The sequence below is a fragment of the Sphaerodactylus townsendi genome, linkage group LG07 (assembly GCF_021028975.2).
Source record: "Sphaerodactylus townsendi isolate TG3544 linkage group LG07, MPM_Stown_v2.3, whole genome shotgun sequence".
NCBI lineage: Eukaryota > Metazoa > Chordata > Lepidosauria > Squamata > Sphaerodactylidae > Sphaerodactylus > Sphaerodactylus townsendi.
Window position 1 is genome coordinate 122,656,998 of NC_059431.1, and position 22,374 is coordinate 122,679,371.

At 44.9% G+C, this 22,374-nt stretch overlaps 1 protein-coding gene across 2 annotated transcripts in view; it reads left to right on the forward strand.

The window, feature by feature from the left end:
- Positions 1–618: 618 nt before the first annotated feature.
- The window catches only part of MXD4 (MAX dimerization protein 4), a 37,055-nt gene continuing 15,299 nt past the window's right edge, over positions 619–22,374 (forward strand). The window contains exons 1-4 of one of the 2 annotated variants that reach the window (XM_048502699.1): positions 625–813; positions 928–1,012; positions 6,493–6,522; positions 21,637–21,751. In XM_048502699.1, the coding sequence (XP_048358656.1) occupies positions 750–813; positions 928–1,012; positions 6,493–6,522; positions 21,637–21,751 (294 nt within the window). In that variant the 5' untranslated portion in view covers positions 625–749. Of the gene's footprint in view, positions 814–927; positions 1,013–6,492; positions 6,523–21,636; positions 21,752–22,374 lie in introns of both variants that reach the window. The other variant, XM_048502700.1, reaches the window with a different exon arrangement.

The window sequence follows — 22,374 nt, forward strand, 5'->3', positions numbered from 1 at the left end:
ACACTAATGATAGGTTTAATTTTAGACCCGGTCTGTTCTATCAGCGCAGCGGCCAAATCAGAATTCTTGGATTTCGTGTGTTTAAATTCATTTGCCTCATTGTTAATATGTTTTAGACTTGAATGGCCACGATCCATTTTCCTTGGGCTGACAGTGGGATCCTCATAAGAATCACTCCGGGTCTGACCACTGACAGCAACGGATGCCGCCTGGGTGAGCTCCGCGGGGACCGCGCTGTCACTCCCACCGAGACCTTCCGCCCTCTTAGAGTCGCCCCTGACGGCGCATGCCCGGGGCCGCGGTGACGTCATGTGTTTTCCTCCGAGAGGTCCTCGCTTGCCGCGCCTACCGCCGCTCCTTCCCCGGCCCCCTTTAGCCCCTCCTCTAGCCCTTCATTGGCTTGCAGCAATCCCCGCCTCCTAATTTGCATAGCCCAATCACGACCTCCTGCCTGCTTTGCATAGGCGCCGGCGGCCAATCCGCGCGCCGCGGGGCCGGACCCTCACGGACTGTTGCTAAGCTTCGGCTTCCCCCGTGTCGCTCCTGCGGGTCGGCCTCTCGGCCTGTCAACACGCCGCCTTGCGGAAGGGGGCCTCCGATTGGCTCCAACGCCTTCGCGGAACGGCGCTGAGTGGCCCCGTCGGCTGCCCGTCCGGGGAGTAACGTGCCAAGTGCGGGGCTGGCGACGGAGGCGCTGCTGGCCGTCAGGTGCAGCGGAGGAGGAGGAGGAGGAGGAGGAGGAAGGTGACATGGAGTGGAATTCCCTGCTGATGCTGCTGGAGGCCGCCGAGTACCTGGAGAGGCGGGAGAGGGGTGCGTGGTGGTGGGGGGGGGCGGCGCTGGGGGGAGGGGGAGGGAGCGACCCCGGGCCGAGGAGCCCCCCGCCCCCCCTTCGCCTCACGACGAGCCCTTTTTCTCCCCGCGCAGAGGCCGAGCACGGCTACGCCTCAGTGCTGCCCTTCGACAGCGACCGCAGCAGGAGGAGGCCGGCCCGCAAGCCCCAGAACAGCCGGTGAGTGCGGCCCAGCCAGCCCCCCTCGGTCCGGGGACGCCCGCCATGTTGTGGCCCCTCTCGGGGCAGGGCTGCCCGCAGTGGCGGCTCCCCACCCCCCGCGCTGGGTGCCACGCGTACAACCACGCCAGCGCCGCGGCCGCTTCGGAGGCGGGGTCTGCCCCGGCCTGGTCTTCGGGGGTCGCCATGAAGCTGGGGTGGGGGTGGGGGACGACAGGGCTGGCGGCTGAAAGGGGTGTGTGTGTGGGTGTGGAGGTATATGATGCAGCGGAACGAGCAGCCTTTTCAGGTCGCGTGTGTGCATATATAGACGTGCATGCAAAAATGCATATATGTATGTACGCATATACACGTAGATGTGTCAGTATATGTATATGTGTGTAAATTCTTATATGCGTGTGTATATTTTTATGCATGTAAGTGTCCGTTTATGTGTACATATTTATGTACGGGTGTGTATATATTTATGTATATAGTAACAGTAAACCTTCATTAGGCATGCAATGTATGTATATAGTATTTACACACGAATGCATGTAGGTGTGTGTGAATATAGCGTGTGCTTATTAGCTTGTCTGTGTATGTGCATATATACTTTTTAGTATGTACATACACACACACACACACGTATATATATATTATTGCTCAGGTACAAAAATTCTATAGTTACTGATGGAAAGGATATCTATATCTGGTAGCCATAGGTTTTCAAGGCTGTGTGGCCATGATCTGGCAGTTTTTGCTCCTAACGTTTCACCCGCCTCTGTGGCATCTTCAGAGGCATGTTGTGTACTGAACCATTGGGAGCAAGAACTACCAGACTACAGCCATACAATGTGACATGCCTCTGAAGGTGCCACAGAGGCGGGTGAAACATTAGGAACAAAAACTACCAGATCATGGCCACACAGCCTGGAAATCCTACAACAGCCGGTTGATTCTGGCCATGAAGGCCTTTAACAAAACATGTATCTTTTCCGTCAGAGCCATAACTAGCTAGTTTTGCAAGTGATGCAAATATATAAAATTGCCTTTCCAAAATTTTCATAGTAGTTACTTTAGTAAAAAAAGGAAATACATAAATATCAAAAGTAATAATGACACCATATTTATTTTAGTCATGATGTTCCCCTTCTGCAGCCCTTTGCTTTCTTTGTCCATGCCACTTGCCCCTGTTACAGCTCTACTTTCCATTGGGAGCATCACTGCCTTAACTGGCTTAGAATTTTTGTTGTCTTCTGACCTGCTCAGCTCGCTTTTGAACATCCTTTTTCATATTTGCACATTTCCAGTCCTCTTCATCAGGAGGCTGGCCTTAGTGATGTCTAGCGTATCTTCATTGCATCAGTAGTTTCACATTCGAGTTCTTTGTTTAGAGGCGTGTTGAGTTGTCAGTTTGAGAGGGCAGACCTGTTGGTCTGCTATAAATGAGTGAGTTTTGAGTCCAGGAGCATCTTGGAGGAGAGCAGATTTCCAGAATATGAGCTTATGAGAGTCACTCTCTTCTCCATTTATCTGATGGCGTGTTGACTGACAAAAGCTCATACTCTGAAAATCTTGCTGGTCACAAAGGTGCTATTGGATTCAAATCTAGCTCTTAATTTGACCTTTATTTTTAAACCTCATATGCCTCTTGACTCTATTTAGACATCCTTTAAGAGAATAATAACGGGTCAGTCCATCTGGTTCTCCAGTGAAGGTGGATGCAAAAAACTCATTCTGTTTCCTGACAATCTTCTGCCCCCATTTTAGTAATCCTTTAATTGTTCTGTTGGACTCCACTCCTATCTGGCTACAAGAACACACCCAACAACCAGTGCCTGATCTAATCCAGCATCTTGATTCACTCAGTGGCTGATCAGTTGTCCTAGAGAGTCCACATAGAAGTCACAACCTTCCCATGATGTTTCCTGTTCTTAGGGCTATTGCCTCTGAATTTGATGGTTTCTTTTAGACATTGCATTTAGTAGGCACTGATAAACCTTTTCTCCATAATGATGTCTAATCTTGTTTTAAAGTCATCCATTCTTGTGGTCCTTGTGACATTCACTAGCAGTGAATTGCACTCGTTAATTTCTTATGGACAAAAGAAGTTCCATCTGAACATCCTGCATATTGACCATCATCTTCATTGGAGGTTGCCCTATTTTTAATATCATGAGGACAGGAGAGAAAGCTCTAATCTACTTTCTTTACCCCATGCATAATTGTGTAACCCTCTGTTACACCTTCCCAGGCTGTCCTTTTTTCCAAACTGAAACTCCCCAGAGCTTTTTAAACAGTTTCCTATGAAGGAAAGTGCTGCCCCACCACACCATTGTCCTGGTTGCCACATTCAGCATTTTTCCCCCGCTCTGTAACATCCTTTGGGAGATGTAGCGATCCAAACTGAATATTATTCCAAATGAGGCAGCACCATAAGTCTATACAAGGATGTTATAGTATTAGCTATCTTGTTTTCGGTCTTTTTGTAATCTCAACATAAGAGTTCACATTTCTCACCCTGCTGTACATCACGCCTATGTTTCATAGAACTGTCCACTGCGACATCTCGGTTCTGCCAGTTCAGACCTTTTAAGTATATAAGATGTAGTTCGGATATTTTGTTTCATCAGGTACCACCTGACCCTTTCATGTGCTAAACTTTATGTGTCACGTTGTTGACCATTTACCTGATTTAAACTGATCTGCCTTGTTTTTCATCATTCCAAGTAACCTCACATTGTCCACAAATCTGACCATAACACTAACTGTAGACCCCCTCTGGTTCTAGCGGGGGTGGATGCGCGCACGCATGTGTATAAAATCATTGCTTATTTTGTTTTAAATGATGTTTTCCTATATAAACTTATGGACCTGATCCCGTGGATGTTTCCTTGGGAGTAACTCCCACTCTATTCAGTGGGATTTCCAAGTAATGGCTATAACAGGAAAGCTGTTTCAGATTGAGCATGGGGAAAAGTTCTCTGCAAGGTCAGAGGGCCCTCTTTCTGATCAGCAGGTGTCGTACTTGCTCGTTTTCTTGCTTCTCCCAGCTACACCCACAGGGACCGTGCTTGGGATGAAAGTGGATAGTTGTGCGGGTCAACTCATGAAGGGGTCACAGGGTTGAAACTTGCTGCTTCAGTTGTCCTACCCACACAGCAAAATTCTGCCTTGACTGGCAAGTACAAATGCCCTCAAGGTCTGGGCTTGGCAGCTCTGAGGAGAAATCTTCAAGAGACTGGTTGGAAAATACAGTCAAGTCTGCAGTAAAGGGAGGAAAGCAAAGGCTGGTCAATCTCATTTTCTGTTGCCTCTCCCCCATTCTCCCCTTCACAGCTTCTCTCGCAGCACTCTGCAGATTAACATAAGCCTTTGAGAGAGTGACTGTCCACCATTGCCCAGTTAATTTCAGTGGCTCTGAGCACTGGTCTTTACTGTCATAGAACAGCACTTCACCACCAACTCCATATTGGATCTCTGTGCATGGTGTGAAGAGCTGTGGTGGTGAGTTGCGGCAGCAGGAGGTTTGACTTTGTGTTGTAGTTTTTTCCTCAGGCACAGGAAACATCACATCTTAAAGAGATTAGCAAAGTAAGGACTCAGTGGATTCCCCCCCCCTCCCCCCACTGCAGTCCACTGATTAGGCAAATAATGGCCACAGGCCTCTGCTTGATAGAACTGTGCAGCTCAAGTAGCACTTTGGAATGAAGATGCTGCAGGGGCTGAACATGCTTGTCAGTTATAGACTTTAAGTCCCCCCACCCCTTCTCACTTGTGAGAAGCAGAGGATCAAGCCATTAGGTCCCTTAATTTTACATTAGTCAATAGTTTCTTAAATTTTGGCAGCGCCCTACACTTGCTGAACTAAATCCATGCTGATGTATTTCGTAAAAGGATGCCATCAAATAGTAGATTAATGTTTTTGTGTTAATATGGTTGCTGCTCTGACAGTTCCATCTTAAGCAACTTGTAGATCCTTGGAAATGTAAAAAACAGCCTAGAAGCTTATTAAATAATGCAAACATACCGTATGTACTCGCATTTTTTGTGCTGGAAAAGTCCCCCTCGACTTATACGCGAGTGAGGTGTATTTTAAAAAATATTTTAGGGTTTTTACTTTGTTGGCCGCCAGGGGGCCCAGTTTTAGGCTAGCAGCACCAGAATTTCAGGCTATCATCAGGTGACACTCCTGATGATATCAGCCAGGTTTGGTAAAGTTTGGTTAAGGGGGTCCAAAGTTATGGACCCCCAAAGGGGGTGCCCTCATCCCCCATTGTTTCCAATGAGAGCTAATAGTAGGTGGGGCTACATTTTGAGGGTCCGTAATTTTGGACCCCTTGAACCAAACTTCACTAAACCTGGGTGGTATCATCAGGATAATCTCTTGCTGATACCAGCCAGGTTTGGTGATGTTTGGTTCCGGGGGTCCAAAGTTATGGATCCTCATAGTGGGTGCTCCCATCCCCCATTGTTTCCAATGGAAGCTGATAGTAGATGGGGCTACCCTTTTGAGAGTCCCTAACTTTGGACCCCCTGAACCAACCTTCACCAAACCTGGATGGTATCATCAGGGGGGTCTCCTAAAGATAATCTGAAATGTTGGTACTGCTAACATAAACATTCCTCCCCTGACAGGCACCCTCAAATTTTACCCAGGTTCTCCCTTTAAATCACCCCCCCTTCTGAGTGGATTTAAAGGGAGAATCAGGGCTTACCAGTAGCTGCTGCATTTCCCACCCTCGACTTATACGCGAGTCAACAAGTTTTCCCAGTTTTTTGTGGTAAAATTAGGTGACTTATATGTGGGTCGACTTATACACAAGTATATACGGTAACTGATTCTCAAATGCCAGTCTTCACTTACTTCACTTACTTTTTTCATTGATACCCTGCCTTTTTCCCGATGGAGTTCCCAAAGCAGTTTTCATTGTTCTCCTCTATCTTATCCTCACAACAGCCTTGTTAGGAAGGTTAGTGTGACTAGCCCACAGTCACTGAGCAAGCTGTTGTGGTAGAGTGGGGCTATCAACCTGGGTCTTCCTGAGCTGAGTCCTGCACTAACTGCTAAACTGTGTTAGCGCTCATTTTATCTCACCTCTTATGTGTCGGATTCAGTACTGAAAGCTGCTCTGTTTTGCTCGTAGCAGCACTTACTTGCTGCTACACCAGGGCAAGTGTTGACAGGGTACCATTGCAACCTATCCAAAGGGCGTACTTTCCACACCTGACTCTCTGGTTTCATCCAGACATTTTCTCCAGAGCATCCATGGTAGACTTTGAATACTCAAATCAAAAAGACTCAGCATTAATTCCAGGGCTTCATTAAATTTGGGAAAATAAGCTGAACAAATACTGCACTAGTCAGCAAAAATGGCCTCAAAAAGGTTGTTTTATTATGTGGATTGGATTGTAAGTGCAAATGCATTATTTCATTCTGTCTTCAGGTTTTCTTTCCACAGATAATACTTCTCTAAAATACTCCATTTTTTTTAAAGGTCTTCTCATAACGAACTAGAGAAGCATAGGTAAGTAGCAATAATTCAGTAGAGCTATTGCACCTACTAGCCTACCCTAACTGCTATGATCACATGGGTTTTTTTCTCACTGAGAGCCAAAGTGGATTACAAGAAACAATTCAGTGAACAGCAAAGGTTTGTGATAACCTGGGCAATCCAGTTGGCTTAGAATTGAAGAACTGAAAAACCATGCGGGCAGACCCCCCCAAAAAGAATTTCATCAAATTTGACATATTTTACAGAGAGGGCTACAAAAGTAGAAAACTTTGAATTGTACTTAAAAGGGGGGTTGGTTCGTGCAAGAAGGCATTGCAATATACTGGCCTCAGCTGCTCTGAAGTGATCCATTATACTATAGTTCCGATCTCTTCATGAGAATGCCCTTCTCTTGGTCGCCTGGCGTGACTTTTGTTTCAGCAAGTTACACTATATCCCGTCAAAGTTTCTAAGCCTCTCCAATTCAGAGCTGTGAGAATTTCATGTTCACCGTTTTGCTGCCTTACACTGAATCAGACCCTCAAGGACAGTATGGCCTATTTTGACTGGCAGTGGCTCTCCAGGGTCCCAGGTGAGGCCTTTCCCTGGAGATGCCAGTGATTGGACCAGGGACCTCCCCCATGATGGCTTGCCATTCTTTTTCTCCTTGTGAAAGTCAGTTGTGTTCTGTGTAAGGGGGGAAACCTTTTAAACGTCTGAAATAACGTTTTCCTACACACCTGTGGGCGCTTCAGGAAATGTTTACATGCATTAGTGTGTTGTATATTGAAGGGTTTTGGTTTTTTGGAAAACAGTTTTATTGCTTGGCTCACGTTTTACCTGCCAACTTCCATCTTCTGTCTTCCCATCATGGAGCCCACACAAGGCAAGGGCAGAGAGGCCCATGAAAGATGCGAGGGCATCAGCTCTCAAGTGCTAAGGAACCAAGGGGTCTTCCGGGAAAGGGAGCTGTGCGTTTGTGTCATAAGGACTGCTTTATGGAAATACAATCCAGGTAGACTGAGGTGCTGTTGCTCAATGTCCAGCCAGCTTGAGGACCGAGGAGTAAACCTGTCCCAGAGGTGGTTGCATTCCCCCTGAGGGAGCAGGTTTGCAGCATGGAGGAGGTGTTAGATCCTGATTTAGAAGAAGAGTTTTTATTTATACCCTGCTTTCCTCAACCGTAAGGCAACTCAAAGTGATTTACAAACTCCTTTTCCCTTCCTCACCTCACAACTGGCATCTTGTTAGGCAGGTAAGGCTAAGAGAGTTCAGAGAGAACTGTGACTAGTTCAAAGGCACCCAGCAGGCTACATGTGTACGAGTAGGAACAACTCCACTTGACTAGAGTTTGACACTCATGTGGAGGAGTAGGAAATCAAACCGGTTCTCCAGATTAGAGTCCACCTGTTCTTAACTACTACATCACTCTGACTCTACAACAGGACCTCTTCTGAAGCTTTCTCTCTGTGCCCTTGCTATCAGAGGTGAGGTAGGCATCAATTCTAGATGGAGATTTTTCAGTGGATGCATCTTGCCTTTTAAATCCCTCCCCTCCCCCCCCCCCCACTGGTTTGAGGTTCCCCTGGGACCTAACTCACTTTCCTTTAGGTGACAAGACATTCCTTTTTCATCCAGGCTTTTATCTAAGGGGATTTACCTCCTTTGGTCATTCTAGGGTCTGTACCAGGTCTGAGACCTTTAAAAAAAATTTATAATAATTTAGGATGGTCATTTGTTCGAGGGGGGGGGTTGGGAGGGAAGGGTTGTTGTTTTGCTGGTTTTATGGCCTTGCTGTTTTTGCAATGTTCTAGTAACACAATACTCTAAAAGTGTGTTTCTAGAGAGGCACCACATTAATTCCCCAAATTCTTCCACATGATATGAAAGGGTTCTTTTCGAATATCTGACGAAAGAAGCTTTGACCCTCAAAGGCTTATATCCAAAAAAATCTCTGAAGTGCTGCTAGACTCATATCTAGTTCTTCTGCTGCAGACCAACTGCCCTCTGAAACGAGTCCTTTTAGATATGTGCCCAGAGTGGGACTGATGTCTCAGGGGCATCAACACATTTATCCATCCAAAGTAGTTTCGAGTGGTATCTCTCTCAATCATTTTCTCCCTCTGTGATTACGCAGAGGGAGGTAGAAAGTGGTCAGAGCTGTCACTCCTAGCATCAGAAGTTCTTCCACTTTGCAGTTGCCAAAATACATTGCTGCTTCTGTTGCAGCACAGCCTATTTATGTTATGTTCTGATGCACCAGGTTAAAGTCATCCTACATTCTAGTCTAGAATTTCTCCCTGAGGTGGTACCTGATTCTTATATTATTCAGCCAACTTTGGATGTGGAGCAGGCCCTGTATTCCCTAGAGACTTAAAGTTTTTGCCTTTTGTGTTACTAGAACTGTCAACTTAAGGAAAGGACCAACTGTGTTTTTTATGTTATGAAGGTCCTGGAGGAGAGCTACAGAGAACCAGTCAGTGCTTTAATTGTTGGGTCAGTATGTTGATCATGTTGCTGTAATCTGGTTCGCTGTCTACTTCCTCTTCCTCTCTGGGTAAATTCCACAATATCGCATCAATGGCATCTTCCCATGGCATCCTGTTTCCTGAGCTCTGCACCGGAGCCCTCTTGTCTCAACTCTTCATATTCATAACTATGAGAGCCAGAAAGGATGCCGTATTTGGCAGTACAGTCTTTGATTTCTTATATGTCAATACTCTGCCCCCTCACCCGTGATGCTCTGATCTGGCTTGAGACCGGTATGTAACAGATAAATAACTGCTTTTTCCTTCCTGGCCTCTGTGTATCATGTTCATGGCCTTGGATCCAGCACTGATCTTAGAGGTGGATGCTGTGAGAGATGGGTTCCAAGTGCAAATATGCTCTTGACTCAGAGATGCCGTCTTGACTCCACATGCCGAAGAGGGGAAAAGATTCCTGCTCAGCTCTTTCAGTTGGTGCAGCAACATCTGTGAATCAGTTTATGTGGGAAGGGGCTCATTCTTCATAGTGGGAAATGCTTCAACCAGTGGCCGTTATTACCAGGGGCTTGCATTTGCTGCCCAAAAGTTATAAAGTGAACAAGGTGCAACTGATCAGTGAGCCTTCAAGGGACACCTTGAAAACAGAGGAGTGAGTCTACAACATCTTCCATGAAACTGATATGTTCAGTTTTGGAACCTGCAGCTCAGCTTCTAACATTGGAACCAGATGCTGTTTGATTTACAGTCCAGAGTCATGAATGGCGCTGAAGCATAAGTATCAGCCGCTATAGAAAATGAAGAAGCACAAGAGGATCATCAACCCAAAGCAAATGACTGAAAGGCCCCTTCCGCACATGCAAAATAATGCGTTTTCAAACCACTTTCACAACTGTTTGCAAGTGGGTTTTGCTATTCCGCACAGCTTCAAAGAACTCTGAAAGCAGTTTGAAAGTGCATTGTTCTGCATGTGCGGAATGAGCCAAAGTCTGCTCCACCGCTTTACTTCCTGTTTTTTCCTCTCTACAAATGTGCTAATTGGAACCACTGGAACCAATACTTCAAAAACTGTATGCCATTTTTGTATACTACACAGGATTGATCATCGTATGTTCATCTATCAATCTTTTTCTTTTAGAAGGGTGGTTGAATAATGAGAGTTTCAGCCATCTCTGCCTTATCCTGAACCATCCCAAATAGACACCCTTTAGAGACAAGTTCTTTCACACTTGCGAGGCTTTTCCGGATGTTTCTTGCTGAGATGTTGTAGTCACTCCTAGTATCTTGTGCATTTCCCAGAAACACACTTGGTACCGCAGCGGTTGGGATCGATACTTGGCTGGCTATCATCGAATCTTGGAATCCCGCCTTTTCTCCTAGGAGCTCAGAATGTACTTTAACATCTCTGTTCATCCTCAACATCACAGATTTCTCTCTATAACACTGGAGGGTGCACAGTACTGATTCAAAGTACTTGCCCTTCAGCTGTGTCATCACAAGATTTTTCACAAAGTGCTTAACTGTACAACGTTGGTGTCCAAAAAGGGATATTTCCCTACTTAGGCAAGTGGCTCCTTGTAGTCCCTTCTTTTGTGCCCCTTTTTTCTTTTTGGCATGTATTAGCTACTCTGCTTCTTTAGGTAAACAGGGGTCCCATCCGATACCCTGTAAGAATTTTGCAGTTTGTCAGAATGATCTTCCATCTCTGAGGGCAGTTCTCCTTCAGAAAGGACTAACACCAGGATCTGTCAAGTACCTCTGCTCTGTTAAGTCTCAAGGGAGCAGCTGTCTTGCTAATACGAATCACCAAGATGAGACTTCTGCTAGTTCATTCACAATTTCCTTTCAACTCACAAACATTTTTGCTTCTTCCTTCAGTGGTCATTTAGAGGCCTTATCTGGTGGATTGCCCCTTGTTAAATGTATTGTCGAAGGCTTTCACATCCGGATTCAACTGGTTGTGGTGGGTTTTCCGGCCTGTGTGGCCGTGGTCTGGTGGATCTTGTTCCTAATGTTTCGCCCGCATCTGTGGCTGGCATCTTCAGAGGAGTATCACAGAGGGAAGTCTGTTACACACTGTGTCCAGTGAGAAGAGAATGTTTTAGTGGGGTATAAATTTTTTTAAATAAAACATTCCCTTCTGACTGGACACAGTGTGTAACAGACTTCCCTCTGTGATACACTTCTGAAGATGCCAGCCACAGATGCGGGCGAAACATTAGGAACAAGATCCACCAGACCACGGCCATACAGCCCGGAAGACCCACCGCAACCAGTGGAAATTAACTGTTTTGCCAGGCTAATAGTTGAGGCAGCAATGGTGTTCATCCAGCAGCCCTCCCTCTCCCTTCTCCTCTTGTTTCCTTCCCCTTCCTCGTGATGAATGATCCGATGAGTTTATGTGGTATAACTTCGATATTATTCATCCATCAAAATCAACAGTGTTATGTTTCAAGCAGAATGTTTATGGTTTGGGGATTTTATTGTTGGAAGCTGCCCTCAGCCTGTAAGGGGAAAGGCAGCCTATAAATTGAATGGATGAATGTAATCTATGGTTGATCTGCTAGTGTATCCTGTTTGCACAGTACATGTGCAGTAGTTACCATAAGAAGAAATGCAAAGACGTCTAAGAAGGAAGCCATGTATCTGCAGTGTGGCCTGCCATCAGTTACCCAGGGAATCCTGATTTGCTTAGAATCACACTGTTGATTTAATTTGTGCGCCTATATTCTTCTCAAGCGATGTTAAAGGGTATAAGGCTAGAGTAGAAGGTTCAAAATAGTGCTTGAAAAGCTGAGATGTGGGATGTCATTAATGAGTGTTCTAATTGATAAATTAATAAGATTCCTGCAAATCGCTCCCTCCAACCTAGAGTTTTCCCCCAATACCAGGTAGATAAATGTGTAAGGTCTCTGCATTCATGTCAAGTGGTTATTCTCCGCTTATGGTATTTTTGAGCGATCCAAAGACCGTGTTTTGATTGATTGTTTTTGAAGTGATAGTTTTTGAAGTTGGCCTGAGTATTATATTGCTTCAGTCCTTTATCTCTAATCCAAGATTTTGGAGGAAGCTGAGAACAGGACCTTGACAGTAGGTATATATGAGTGGGTGACCTGTACGACCCAGCCTAGCCTTACCTCATCAGATCTGAGAAGCTAAGTATGGCTGGTCTTGGTTAGTACTTGGATGGGAGACCACCATGGAATACCATGCTCGTTATCTTAATTAATACAGCCATTGATCAAAACTACAAATATAATAATAATATTTAAAACTTCAAAATCTACTCTGTATAAAAATAATCCATAATATAAAACTTGATATAGGAAGAAAAGTGTGAAGGAAAGGTATTTAAATTTCTAAGATAGCTCTATGGCATTTCTGCTTGACTACCTGACGACACACTTCACACAAATATTCACAAAATTTAGCAACTTCCATTCAGACCTGGGGTTTATCATCAGACAAAAACATTTTGACCTGTTCATATCTGTCTGGTATTAAATCTAATAGTGAACTTGAATTGAGTGGCTTCATAGAATGGACCGTGGAAAAAGACACGTTCCATTGATTCCACTTACTTTAGTTCACATGGGCATAATGTCTCTGATCTAGGGATTTTTCTGTACCTCCCCTCCAGTACTGTTGTTGGTAGAGCAAAACATCTCTTTAAGTTGTTGTTGTTGTTGTTAATAATAATAATAATTAAATTTGATAAACCGCCCACCCCCGAAAGACTCTGGGTGGTGTACAACAAAATCACAACTAAAACAATGTGCACAGTAACTAAGTGATAAATAGTTAAAATACATAAGTCAAAATAAGCAGCATTCTAAAACCCAGAAAAACAATATTAATGATACTAATGATGGCTCCCAGTTCCAAGGCCGGGAGGGGACAGACAATACCGAAAGATGTCACATTGGTAGTGCCAATCATAGTACAGCATGCAACACAGGGACATCCAATCTGCGGCTGGCCTACCCAAAAGCCCGGTGGAACAATTAGGTCTTACAGGCCCTGCGGAAATCACCAAGACCCTCAGGGCCCGCACCGCTGATGGAAGTGTGTTCCACCAGGCAGGGGCCAGGGCCGTAAAAGCCCTGGCCCGGGTAGAGGCCAGTTGCATCACAGAGGGGCCGGGGATCATCAGCAAGTTGGCCTCAGCAGAACGCAGAGGCCTACCAGGGACATATGGGGTGAGATGGTCCCAAAGGTATGAGGGTCCCAAGCCGCGAAGGGCCTTAAAGGTTAACACCAACACCTTGAAAACAATCCGGGATTCCACTGGAAGCCAGTGTAGGCGGCGCAACACCGGGGTGATATGGGCTCTAAAAGAGCTGCCCACCAGAAGTCACGCCGCCACATTCTGGACCAGTTTCAGTTTCCAGATCAGTCTCAGGGCGAGTTACAATAGTCCAGCCTGGAGGTGACCGTTGCATGGATCACAGTGGCCAGGTCGACTTGGGAGAGATAGGGGGCCAGCTGTCCAGCCTGGCGGAGATGGAAAAAGGCAACCTGGGTAGCATGGGCCACCTGGCTCTCCACAGAAAGAGAAGAGTCCAGGCGGACCCCCAGGCTGCAAGCCAGGGGAGTAGGGTTTATAGAAACCCCCTCCAATACTGGCGGCTGGAAATCCCCATGTCCCCCACCGCGACCCAGCCAAAGGACCTCCGTCTTTGATGGATTGAGTTTTAACCTGCTCTGCTTTAACCAACCAGCGACCGCCTCCAAACAATGCTGTAGAGCCGCAGGGGCCGAGGTCGCCCCTCCCTCCATCATCAGAATGAGCTGGGTGTCATCAGCATATTGATGGCAAACCAGCCCCAAACTCCGCACCAGCTGAGCAAGGGGTCGCATGTAGATATTAAATAAGAGCGGGGAGCGGGGATAACAAGGCCCCCTGAGGCACACTGCACTCCAGTGGGCACCTTTGGGAGGCCTGGTCCCCACAAGTTAAATGCTGTGCTGTAATTACTAATGTCTAGAAGTGAAAGATAAGCAGCTGGTGTGACGATGTATCTTTTATTTGCTGGAGACAGAAAGGCTGGGGAGTTTGCAAGATTGGACTGTCTCTTAATATCTTCCACTCTCTGTTTTAAGGCTCGTTTTTCCTGGTCTCTGCCTAGCCTGTGTAATTTGTGTCAAGAGAAGCCTAGACTTGCCATTTTATTCCTAAGGTCAGAGGAAACACTCTGTGGCAAACTGCATCTGTTAGTGCTGTCCTCTGGGTTGCCATAAGTTGGCTGTGTTTTGATGAAGAGAGCCAGCATAGTGTAGTGGTTAAGAGCGGTGGAGTGTCTGGAGAAATGGGTTTGATAATTCTGTTTTTCTTTTTTTGTTCATTTGTTCATTGTTTGTTATAAAGGTTGGGAAAGTATTATAAGTAAAGATGTTTCATTTTCTTTTTTCTTGAAATATAGATTGGAAAGAGGAGTTTAAACTACTCTTTTAAATTAAGGATTTTGGATCTCTCTGCTAGTTTTCTTTCAAGGGGAATAGATAAAGTAGTTATAGGAATCTGAAGGGTAAGTAGAAAGTACAGGGGAGGGAAATATGGGAAGGAGGGAGGGAAAATAGCGGGGCAACTGTATTTTTGGTGATGTTTTAATTGGCGGAGTTGAGAGAGATAGACAATTAGATATGTTTGTAATATGTTAACAATTGTAAACAGTTTTTGGTTTCTCTCCTTACTTATGTTATCATATAAAATCAATCAATATAATTGATATAAATCAATCATATAAAATCAATCAATATGGCCAATGTTGAATCAATGCTGGTAGGGGCTGATGGGAATTGTAGTTCATGAACATCTGGAGTGCCATAGGTTCGCCACCATGGATCTAGCAGATGGACTGGTTCCCAGAGCTCCATGACGAAATACTCCTCTGGGGGAGGGCGGTATATGAATTAAATTTAACATAACGTAACATTGTTCCCTTTTCTTTCCATCATCACTATCTTTTCCACTCCAAACTCTTTTCCACTCTAAACCCTATGGCTGTCTTCACAATGAAGGGACGAATTTAGATCCATAAGGGGTTTTTGTTAACTGTTGCTCCCAGCACGAGAATGAAAGAAACTGAGAATAATCAGATTGGCACATATACTCTGGACAGCCCAGTAGGCAGCAGTGGACATCCCTGATAAATGAACAAGCACCTGCTATTTCAGTGATAGAATCATAGAGTTGGAAGAGACCCCTAGGACCATCAAGTCCAACCCCCTGCAGTGCAGGAACACACAATCAAAGAACTATAAAGAAACTTTTGGGCTTGGTGTGTCAAAAATGTATTGGAAATGCCTAACTTGACCCTGCTGGCATGTCATCCCCACTCCGGAACAAAAGAAAAACATTTAATTACATATTCATTTATTTTAAAAAATGCAGTCCAATTGTGTGGTGCAGTGTATTGTATAAAGAAATGACAAAATAATTACAAAAATGACTCAAATGGCAAATACCGTATATATTCATGTATAAGTTGAGTTTTTCAGCACATTTTTTGTGCTGAAATCCCCCCTCGACTTATACACGAACCAGGTGTATTTACAAAAAATATTTTAGGGTTTTTACTTTGTCAGCCACCAGGGGGCGCAGTTTTTAGGCTAGCAGCCCCTAAATTTCAGGGTATCATCAGGTGACACTCCTGATGATACCAGCCAAGTTTAGTAAAGTTTGGTTCAGGGGGTCCAAAGTTATGGACCCCCAAAGGGGGTGTCCCCATCCCCCATTGTTTCCAATGGGAGCTAATAGTAGATGGGGCTACATTTTGAGGGTCCATAATTTTGGACCCCTTGAACCAAACTTCACGAAACCTGGGTGGTATCATCAGGATACAGGTTTGGTGATGTTTGGTTCAGGGGGTCCAAAGTTATGGATCCCCAAAGTGGGTGTTCCCATCCCCCATTGTTTCCAATGGAAGCTAATAGTAGATGGGGCTACATTTTGAGGGTCCCTAACTTTGGACCCCCTGAACCAAACTTCACTAAATCTGGATAGTATCATCAGGATAATCTCTTGCTGATACCAGCCAGGTTTGGTGATGTTTGGTTCCGGGGGTCCAAAGTTATGGATCCCCAAAGTGGGTGCTCTCATCCCCCATTTTTTCCAATGGAAGATAATAGTAGATGGGGCTACCCTTTTGAGGATCCCTAACTTTGGACCCCCTGAACCAAACTTCACCAAACCTGGGTGATATCATCAGGAGGGTCTCCTAAAGATACTCTGAAATGTTGGTACTGCTAACATAAACATTCCTCCCCTGACAGGTTGTGTGAATGTCCCTTCTAAAATGACACCTGCCATGTGCAATTTTAAAAATATGTACACTAAAAATAATGAACTATTCTTTTAAAAAGCAGGGTAGTTTTGAGTCACAGTGAACAGGCAGGTTCACTCCAGTTTTTATTGTAAGATCCATTGTTTAAAACCCTTCCTTACAAAAAAGCGAAGGTTTTTGTACTTTTAAAGTTATTGTTGATACCATATTGTTCTTGTTGACCCTCTTTTCCACTTACAGAGCTAGTTTACTGTTTTTCTTTGAAATAAATATTCAAAAACATTTAACCTACTGATGCCTCAATTAATGTAATTTTATTGCTGTCTATTTTTATTTTTGAAATTTACCAGCAGCTGCTGCATTTCCCACCCTCGACTTATATGCGAGTCAATACGTTTTCCCAGTTTTTTGTGGTAAAATTAGGTGCCTCAACTTATATGCGGGTTGACTTATACACAAGTATATACGGGTAGTTGTTGTTGGATGTTGGTGAGCTCACTGTCACTGTGCTGTTGTATGAGAGAGAATAATGTAAGCCTGATTCATTTCTGTGAAGTGATTGGAGTGGCACACATCCTGAAATCCAGCACCGTGGGCATGTCCACGCAGCACTGGCTTTCAGCGTCTGCAGACAGATATATTTTAACCATTTATGATGAAAAGAGGAGCCAGCATTTAAAGCCATTTCTCTAATATCCCAGCTCATATTTAAAAAGGGAGGGGTCGTCCACATTGGATCCTTAAATGCTGATTAGTATATTTTACTGCAGAGACCGGTAATTGAGCTTCGGGTCTGGTTCGGACAAATAAAGATTGCACTTTCTGGGTATAGTATTTGTTTTATTGATATCCAGCATGGTGCCATGAAGCCCACTGACACTTTTCCTGGTAGCCCCCAAGTATTATTAGAAAGTGGGAAAGGCTTTTGTCCACCAGTGCTTCTGGTAAGCCTCTGGGGTCCCAGAGATGGGCTGTGCAGATTTATTTTAGGAAACAAGGTTAATTGGAGCAGTGACCATCACAGCACGTTTTGTGGCTGCCCCCCCCCCCCGCCCCCATGCCTTCAGAATTCTGGAGGAGGCTCAGGAAAGATTTGGGACCCCTGATTTAATAATTTTATTTATAGACCACCCTTGCTTTTAAAAGTCAAGGCAGCTTACAGAATTAAAAACAAAAAATGTGCAGTGCATACTACAACAGTGCAAACAGTTTCTTAAAAAAACTTGCATTATAGAGTTAGAAAACAATGTAATGCAAATTGTATAATAATACAGTAATCAATGCAAGAATAAAAAACCACCCAGCATTTTCACAGATCATAACCTTAGAATACTGTTTGTTTTATACAGTGTTTTATACAAGCATCCTCCTGAACAGTTCTGATTTACACCGACTTTACTAGTGTAGAAATGCAGGAGCCCTCCTGACCTTGTCAGGCACACCTTCCCTCCCATTGGGAGAGTAACAGAGATGGCTCGAGTACTGGCAGCGGTTGATCTGAAGGTACTACCCTGTAAATGGGCAAGGTAGTTTTTGCTCAGATCAGTGAAGCAGAGCATAGCTAGTGAGGCAGATTGGCAGACCTGGAGATCCTGGGCTGTAAATAATAACCAATGCCTTTAATTGAGCCTGGATACTGATGAGTAATGAGTAGAGACTGAATAAGTGGAATATGCATGCTCCTGGTTCCAGGTGGACAGTTGAAATGCCGTGTTCTGTATCTGCTGGAGATTCTGAGTTGTCAAGATCCATGTGGAGTGTATTACAACAGGTTACTCTCAAGGTTACCATGGTGCGGATCCATGTGGCTGGATTGGCTAAGTCATAGTAGGGAGCCACGACCATCCATTAATGAGCCTCTCAAAAGTCTTATATTCTGCCATAGAATTACCATAGATTCTGTTTCCCACCATTTTGCTGGAGGGAGGGCGGGAGGGTGGACTGACGGACGGACAATGTAAGAAAGATGAGGACTCCTTGACATGTCTGGCGTCCTTGCAAACCAAGATAATCTGCAGCTTCTTGTTTGGCTGCAAACTCTGAATTCTGGTGTTTACTTTTCAAAAAGTTAAACTGTTTCTAGCAGTATAAGAATAAAAAAGGGAGAAACTCTGTAGAATGCAAAGGCTGCAGGGATACAAATGTCAAACCTTCTCACGCAAACATAAAAGGTCATGAGAGTCATTATATCTGTGCACAGTATAATACATACATTTTACTGGGCAATATATTCACAAGTAAACCTTTTTTAAAAGGAGGGGGGAATTGAACCCAATGCTAAAATTATCACCAAATTCCATTTAGTGATCATCATAAAATGATCAGATGAACAGAACAGGCTAGGAAAGTAGACAGATTGTTGGTAAGGTAGAAAGATAAATTCAAGGAAGGAAAAGGCAGGGAAGATGCACTTCTAAGAATTTATGATCCAACCCAAAATCTGTGTCTGCTTTATTCTTACAATCACAATGTAAAAAAGTCAAAGTAAGGTTAGACCGATCTCGAATTAAAAAGCCTTATTGACAGCACTAAGAAGATTATGCTGAGTACTGCAGCCAAATTATAGTCACAAATACTGCATTTCAGGCAGTATTTCTGCATCGCCAACTTGGTGACAAATTCCCACCCCTTATTTTTAGCACTGAGCTCCTTTTTGCTGATGACAGGTACGTTCAGAGCGCCCGGCCCCGCCTCCTGCCATCCATTCCATGACTCATTAGAAGCAAGCATTAACAAAAGTTTCTTACTGCTGTTTCAGAACCTGACTGGGGGGATAAATGCAGGCTTTCTACAACCTCCCATCACTTCCTGTCCTTTTACGTTTCACAAACCGCAAGATAAGTTTGTTGTTGGTTATGCTCTCTGCTTCAGCCTCATAGAAGGCATTGTGATTGTTTTGACAGGGCAATGTGAATGAGGGGGAAAACACTGTTTGATATCATTGGGGAGATGGGGCTCAGGAGCTTGAAGCTTGCAGGAGCGGTCACGTCTTGGAGGGACAGGCGGGAACACGGCCAACCCAAGCCTGTGGGTTTGCTTGGGCTTTGCGTAGCACCCTGACTTACCCAGCTGTGAAGATAGCTGGCCAGGAAGACAGAGCAGAGACAGCCACGAGGGGAAGAGGCTGGGTCTGTCCACCCAGGTTCCAAGGAACCGTGGTCAGAGGGCCGTGGTTGCTGGCAGTTTGAGAGGTGTGTCTGGCATCTTCAGAGGTGTATCACAGAGGGAAGTCACAGAGTGTGTAACAGACTTCCCTTTGTGATACACATCTGAAGATGCCAGACACGGATGCGGGTGAAACGTTAGGAGTAAGGTCCACCAGACCACGGCCACACAGCCCAGAAAACCCACCAGAACCTGTAAAACCTCAGTATTCAGGTTAAATTGCCATATTGGCACTTTGCGATAAATAAGTGGGTTTTGAGTTGCAGTTTTGGCACTCGGTCTCGAAAAGGTTCGCCATCACTGATCTAATCTAACCAGGATGGAGGGAGATACAGGACCTGCATCCTGCCCTCATGGTTGCAAGATGAAGAAGAAAAAATGTGCGTGGGAGTGGAGGTGTGAAAAAGGAGGAGGATGTTTTCTGAGAGAAGCAGTCTGCGCATCAAAGGGACAGCGTCAGAGCAGTAAAGGATGCCCGGTGCCTTGACCCCTGTACCTGTCCGACTCTCTAGTCCAGTGGTGGCGAACCTTTGGCACTGCAGATGTTATGGACTACAATTCCCATCAGCCCCTGCCAGCATGGCCATTGTAGTCCAATGATGGGAATTGTAGTCCATAACATTGGGAGTGCCAAAGGTTCGCCACCACGGCTCTAGTCAGATCCCCCTCTAAAGTCTGAGGTTAAGAGACAGTGCAAAGTTCTTACCTTCCAAAAACATTGGTCCCTGGTTCGTGTCTGATGTGGACACTTGGGAGCCAGTGCAGTGTAGTGGCTAAGAATTTATGTTCAGAGTTAAAATGTCCTCTTTTCAGAACTTTGCAGTAATCAAGATTAACACGAGGTGGTAATATCGACTTGGGGAGTCTGCCATACAGTGATGAATTTCAGATTGGGCTCCTCAATTTTCTGGAGTGGGCCTTTTGTGGCATTCTTGCAGCAAACGAACTTCTTATCAGCCCCCTAATTTATGAAGCAGGAAGGGTTGTCTGGCAGGGTCCTGTTTCAGGACACGAAGGGAACAGCAAGAGTGAAAGTACTGGATCTTTCTAGGCATAGGCTGGGTAAGGTGGACTCAAGCCAGAACTTTGTCTTGTATGTGACAGAGCCTAGTGTAGTGGTTAAGGGTAGGTAGACTCTGATCTGGAAAACTGGGTTTGATTCCCCCACTCTTCCACGAGTGGTGGATCAGGTTCTTTTCCCTGCTCCTCCACCTGAAGCCTACTGCGTGACCTTGGGCTAGTCAGTTCTCTCCAAATTCTCTCAGTCCCACCTGCTTCACAAAGTGTCTGTTGTGGAGAGAGGAAGGGAAGGAGTTTCTAAGCTGCTTTGAGGCTCCTTACAGAAGGTGGGATAGAAGTCCAAACTCCTATTCTCCTTTTTCTTGTTGAGCTACATGAAAAACTCCACAGCCCTTAGGGCAGTGGAGTTCAGGAGCTGTGATTCATCCTCTTCCACAGAAGCCACCATATGTTCAGAGTTAAAATGTTCAGAGTCTATACAAAAAGATTGTCATGTCACCTTGCTTGGCCAGCAGAGCAGTCTGCATTTCAGAGTGCAGCTCGGGTCTCTACCTGAAGGAGCTGACATCTCAAACCCTGGGTTTGGCCCAGGTTTGAATTGGTGCATGCTGTCTTGGGTTGTCCCTTGCTTTTGACCATTATGTGCAGGAGACCAACATATAAGACCTCTGTTCCCCATGCCATGTGAGTACTTTTGTTTCTTGTCCAATACTTTGTAGTATAAGAAAATGTTTCTTTTAAAAGAAAATTAAATTTCAAATTTCTGGAATAAAATAGAGGTTAGTGACAGCCTTTAAGGCTTAGAATGTAGGGGTTTCGATGAGATGAGAATATAGTTTATGATCTCTCTTTGAAATCTTGATACTTGAGAGCACATTTCTACAACCACTTTAACTCAGTGGGTTACTAAAGAAAATCTAAAAGGAAACCTCTAGCACTTGCCTCTGCTGAACATCCTTAGTTCTTTATCCACTCAATTTTGTGTCCATTTTCCTTTTTTTCCTAGAATATGTTTTTCTAGGAAATGTACAACAAGATCAGTGTCTTGGGGAGCGAACTACTGAGAACTAAAGTAAAAATGTTTTCCGTTATTCCTGCAGTGAGTTTTGTGCAGAAGGGCACAAACGGAAGAACTTGCTGCCTGCGTTGGGTCCATGCAGAGGAAATGACACTCTGATTTCTCCCCATTTCAGGAGGGCTAAGCTTCGGCTGTATTTGGAGGAACTGAAGCAGCTTGTCCCTCTTGGGCCAGATAGCACCAGACACACCACACTCAGTCTGCTGAAAAGGGCCAAGACGCACATTAAGGTAAAGCAGAACGTTTTGCTTCTAGGGATTCTGGGTGTGTTTGTCTGTTTTGTTTTTTTTAGTGACAAGAAACTAAAATCCTTATCCTAAATTCCTTGTTCAGCTATAGGTTGGGAATAGTCTGCTTGAGGCTGTGGGGCAGATAGACTCTGTTGCCCACTGGTTGACATCCCAGCCATTCTGTGATGAGCACTGGCTTGTCTGTCTGGAACATATCTTTTAATGTATTTTCACATATACCTGTGGGTGCATCTTGTCCTAAGAGTGTGCCAGCACAAGCTAATCTTTAAACCAGCATTTGTCAGGGATGGTGACAAGTTCAAATGAACATTGAGGAGCAGCAGTGGCGTAGTGGCTAAGAGCAGGTGCACTCTGATCTGGAGGAACCGGGTTTGATTCCCAGCTCTGCCGCTTGAGTTGTGGAGGCTTCTCTGGGGAATTCAGATTAGTCTGTGCACTCCCACACACGCCAGCTGGGTGACCTTGGGCTAGTCACAGTTCTTCAGAACTCTCTCAGCCCCACCCACCTCACAGGGTGTTTGTGGTGAGGGGGGAAGGGCAAGGAGATTGTCAGCCCCTTTGAGTCTCCTGCAGGAGAGAAAGGGGGGATATAAATCCAAACT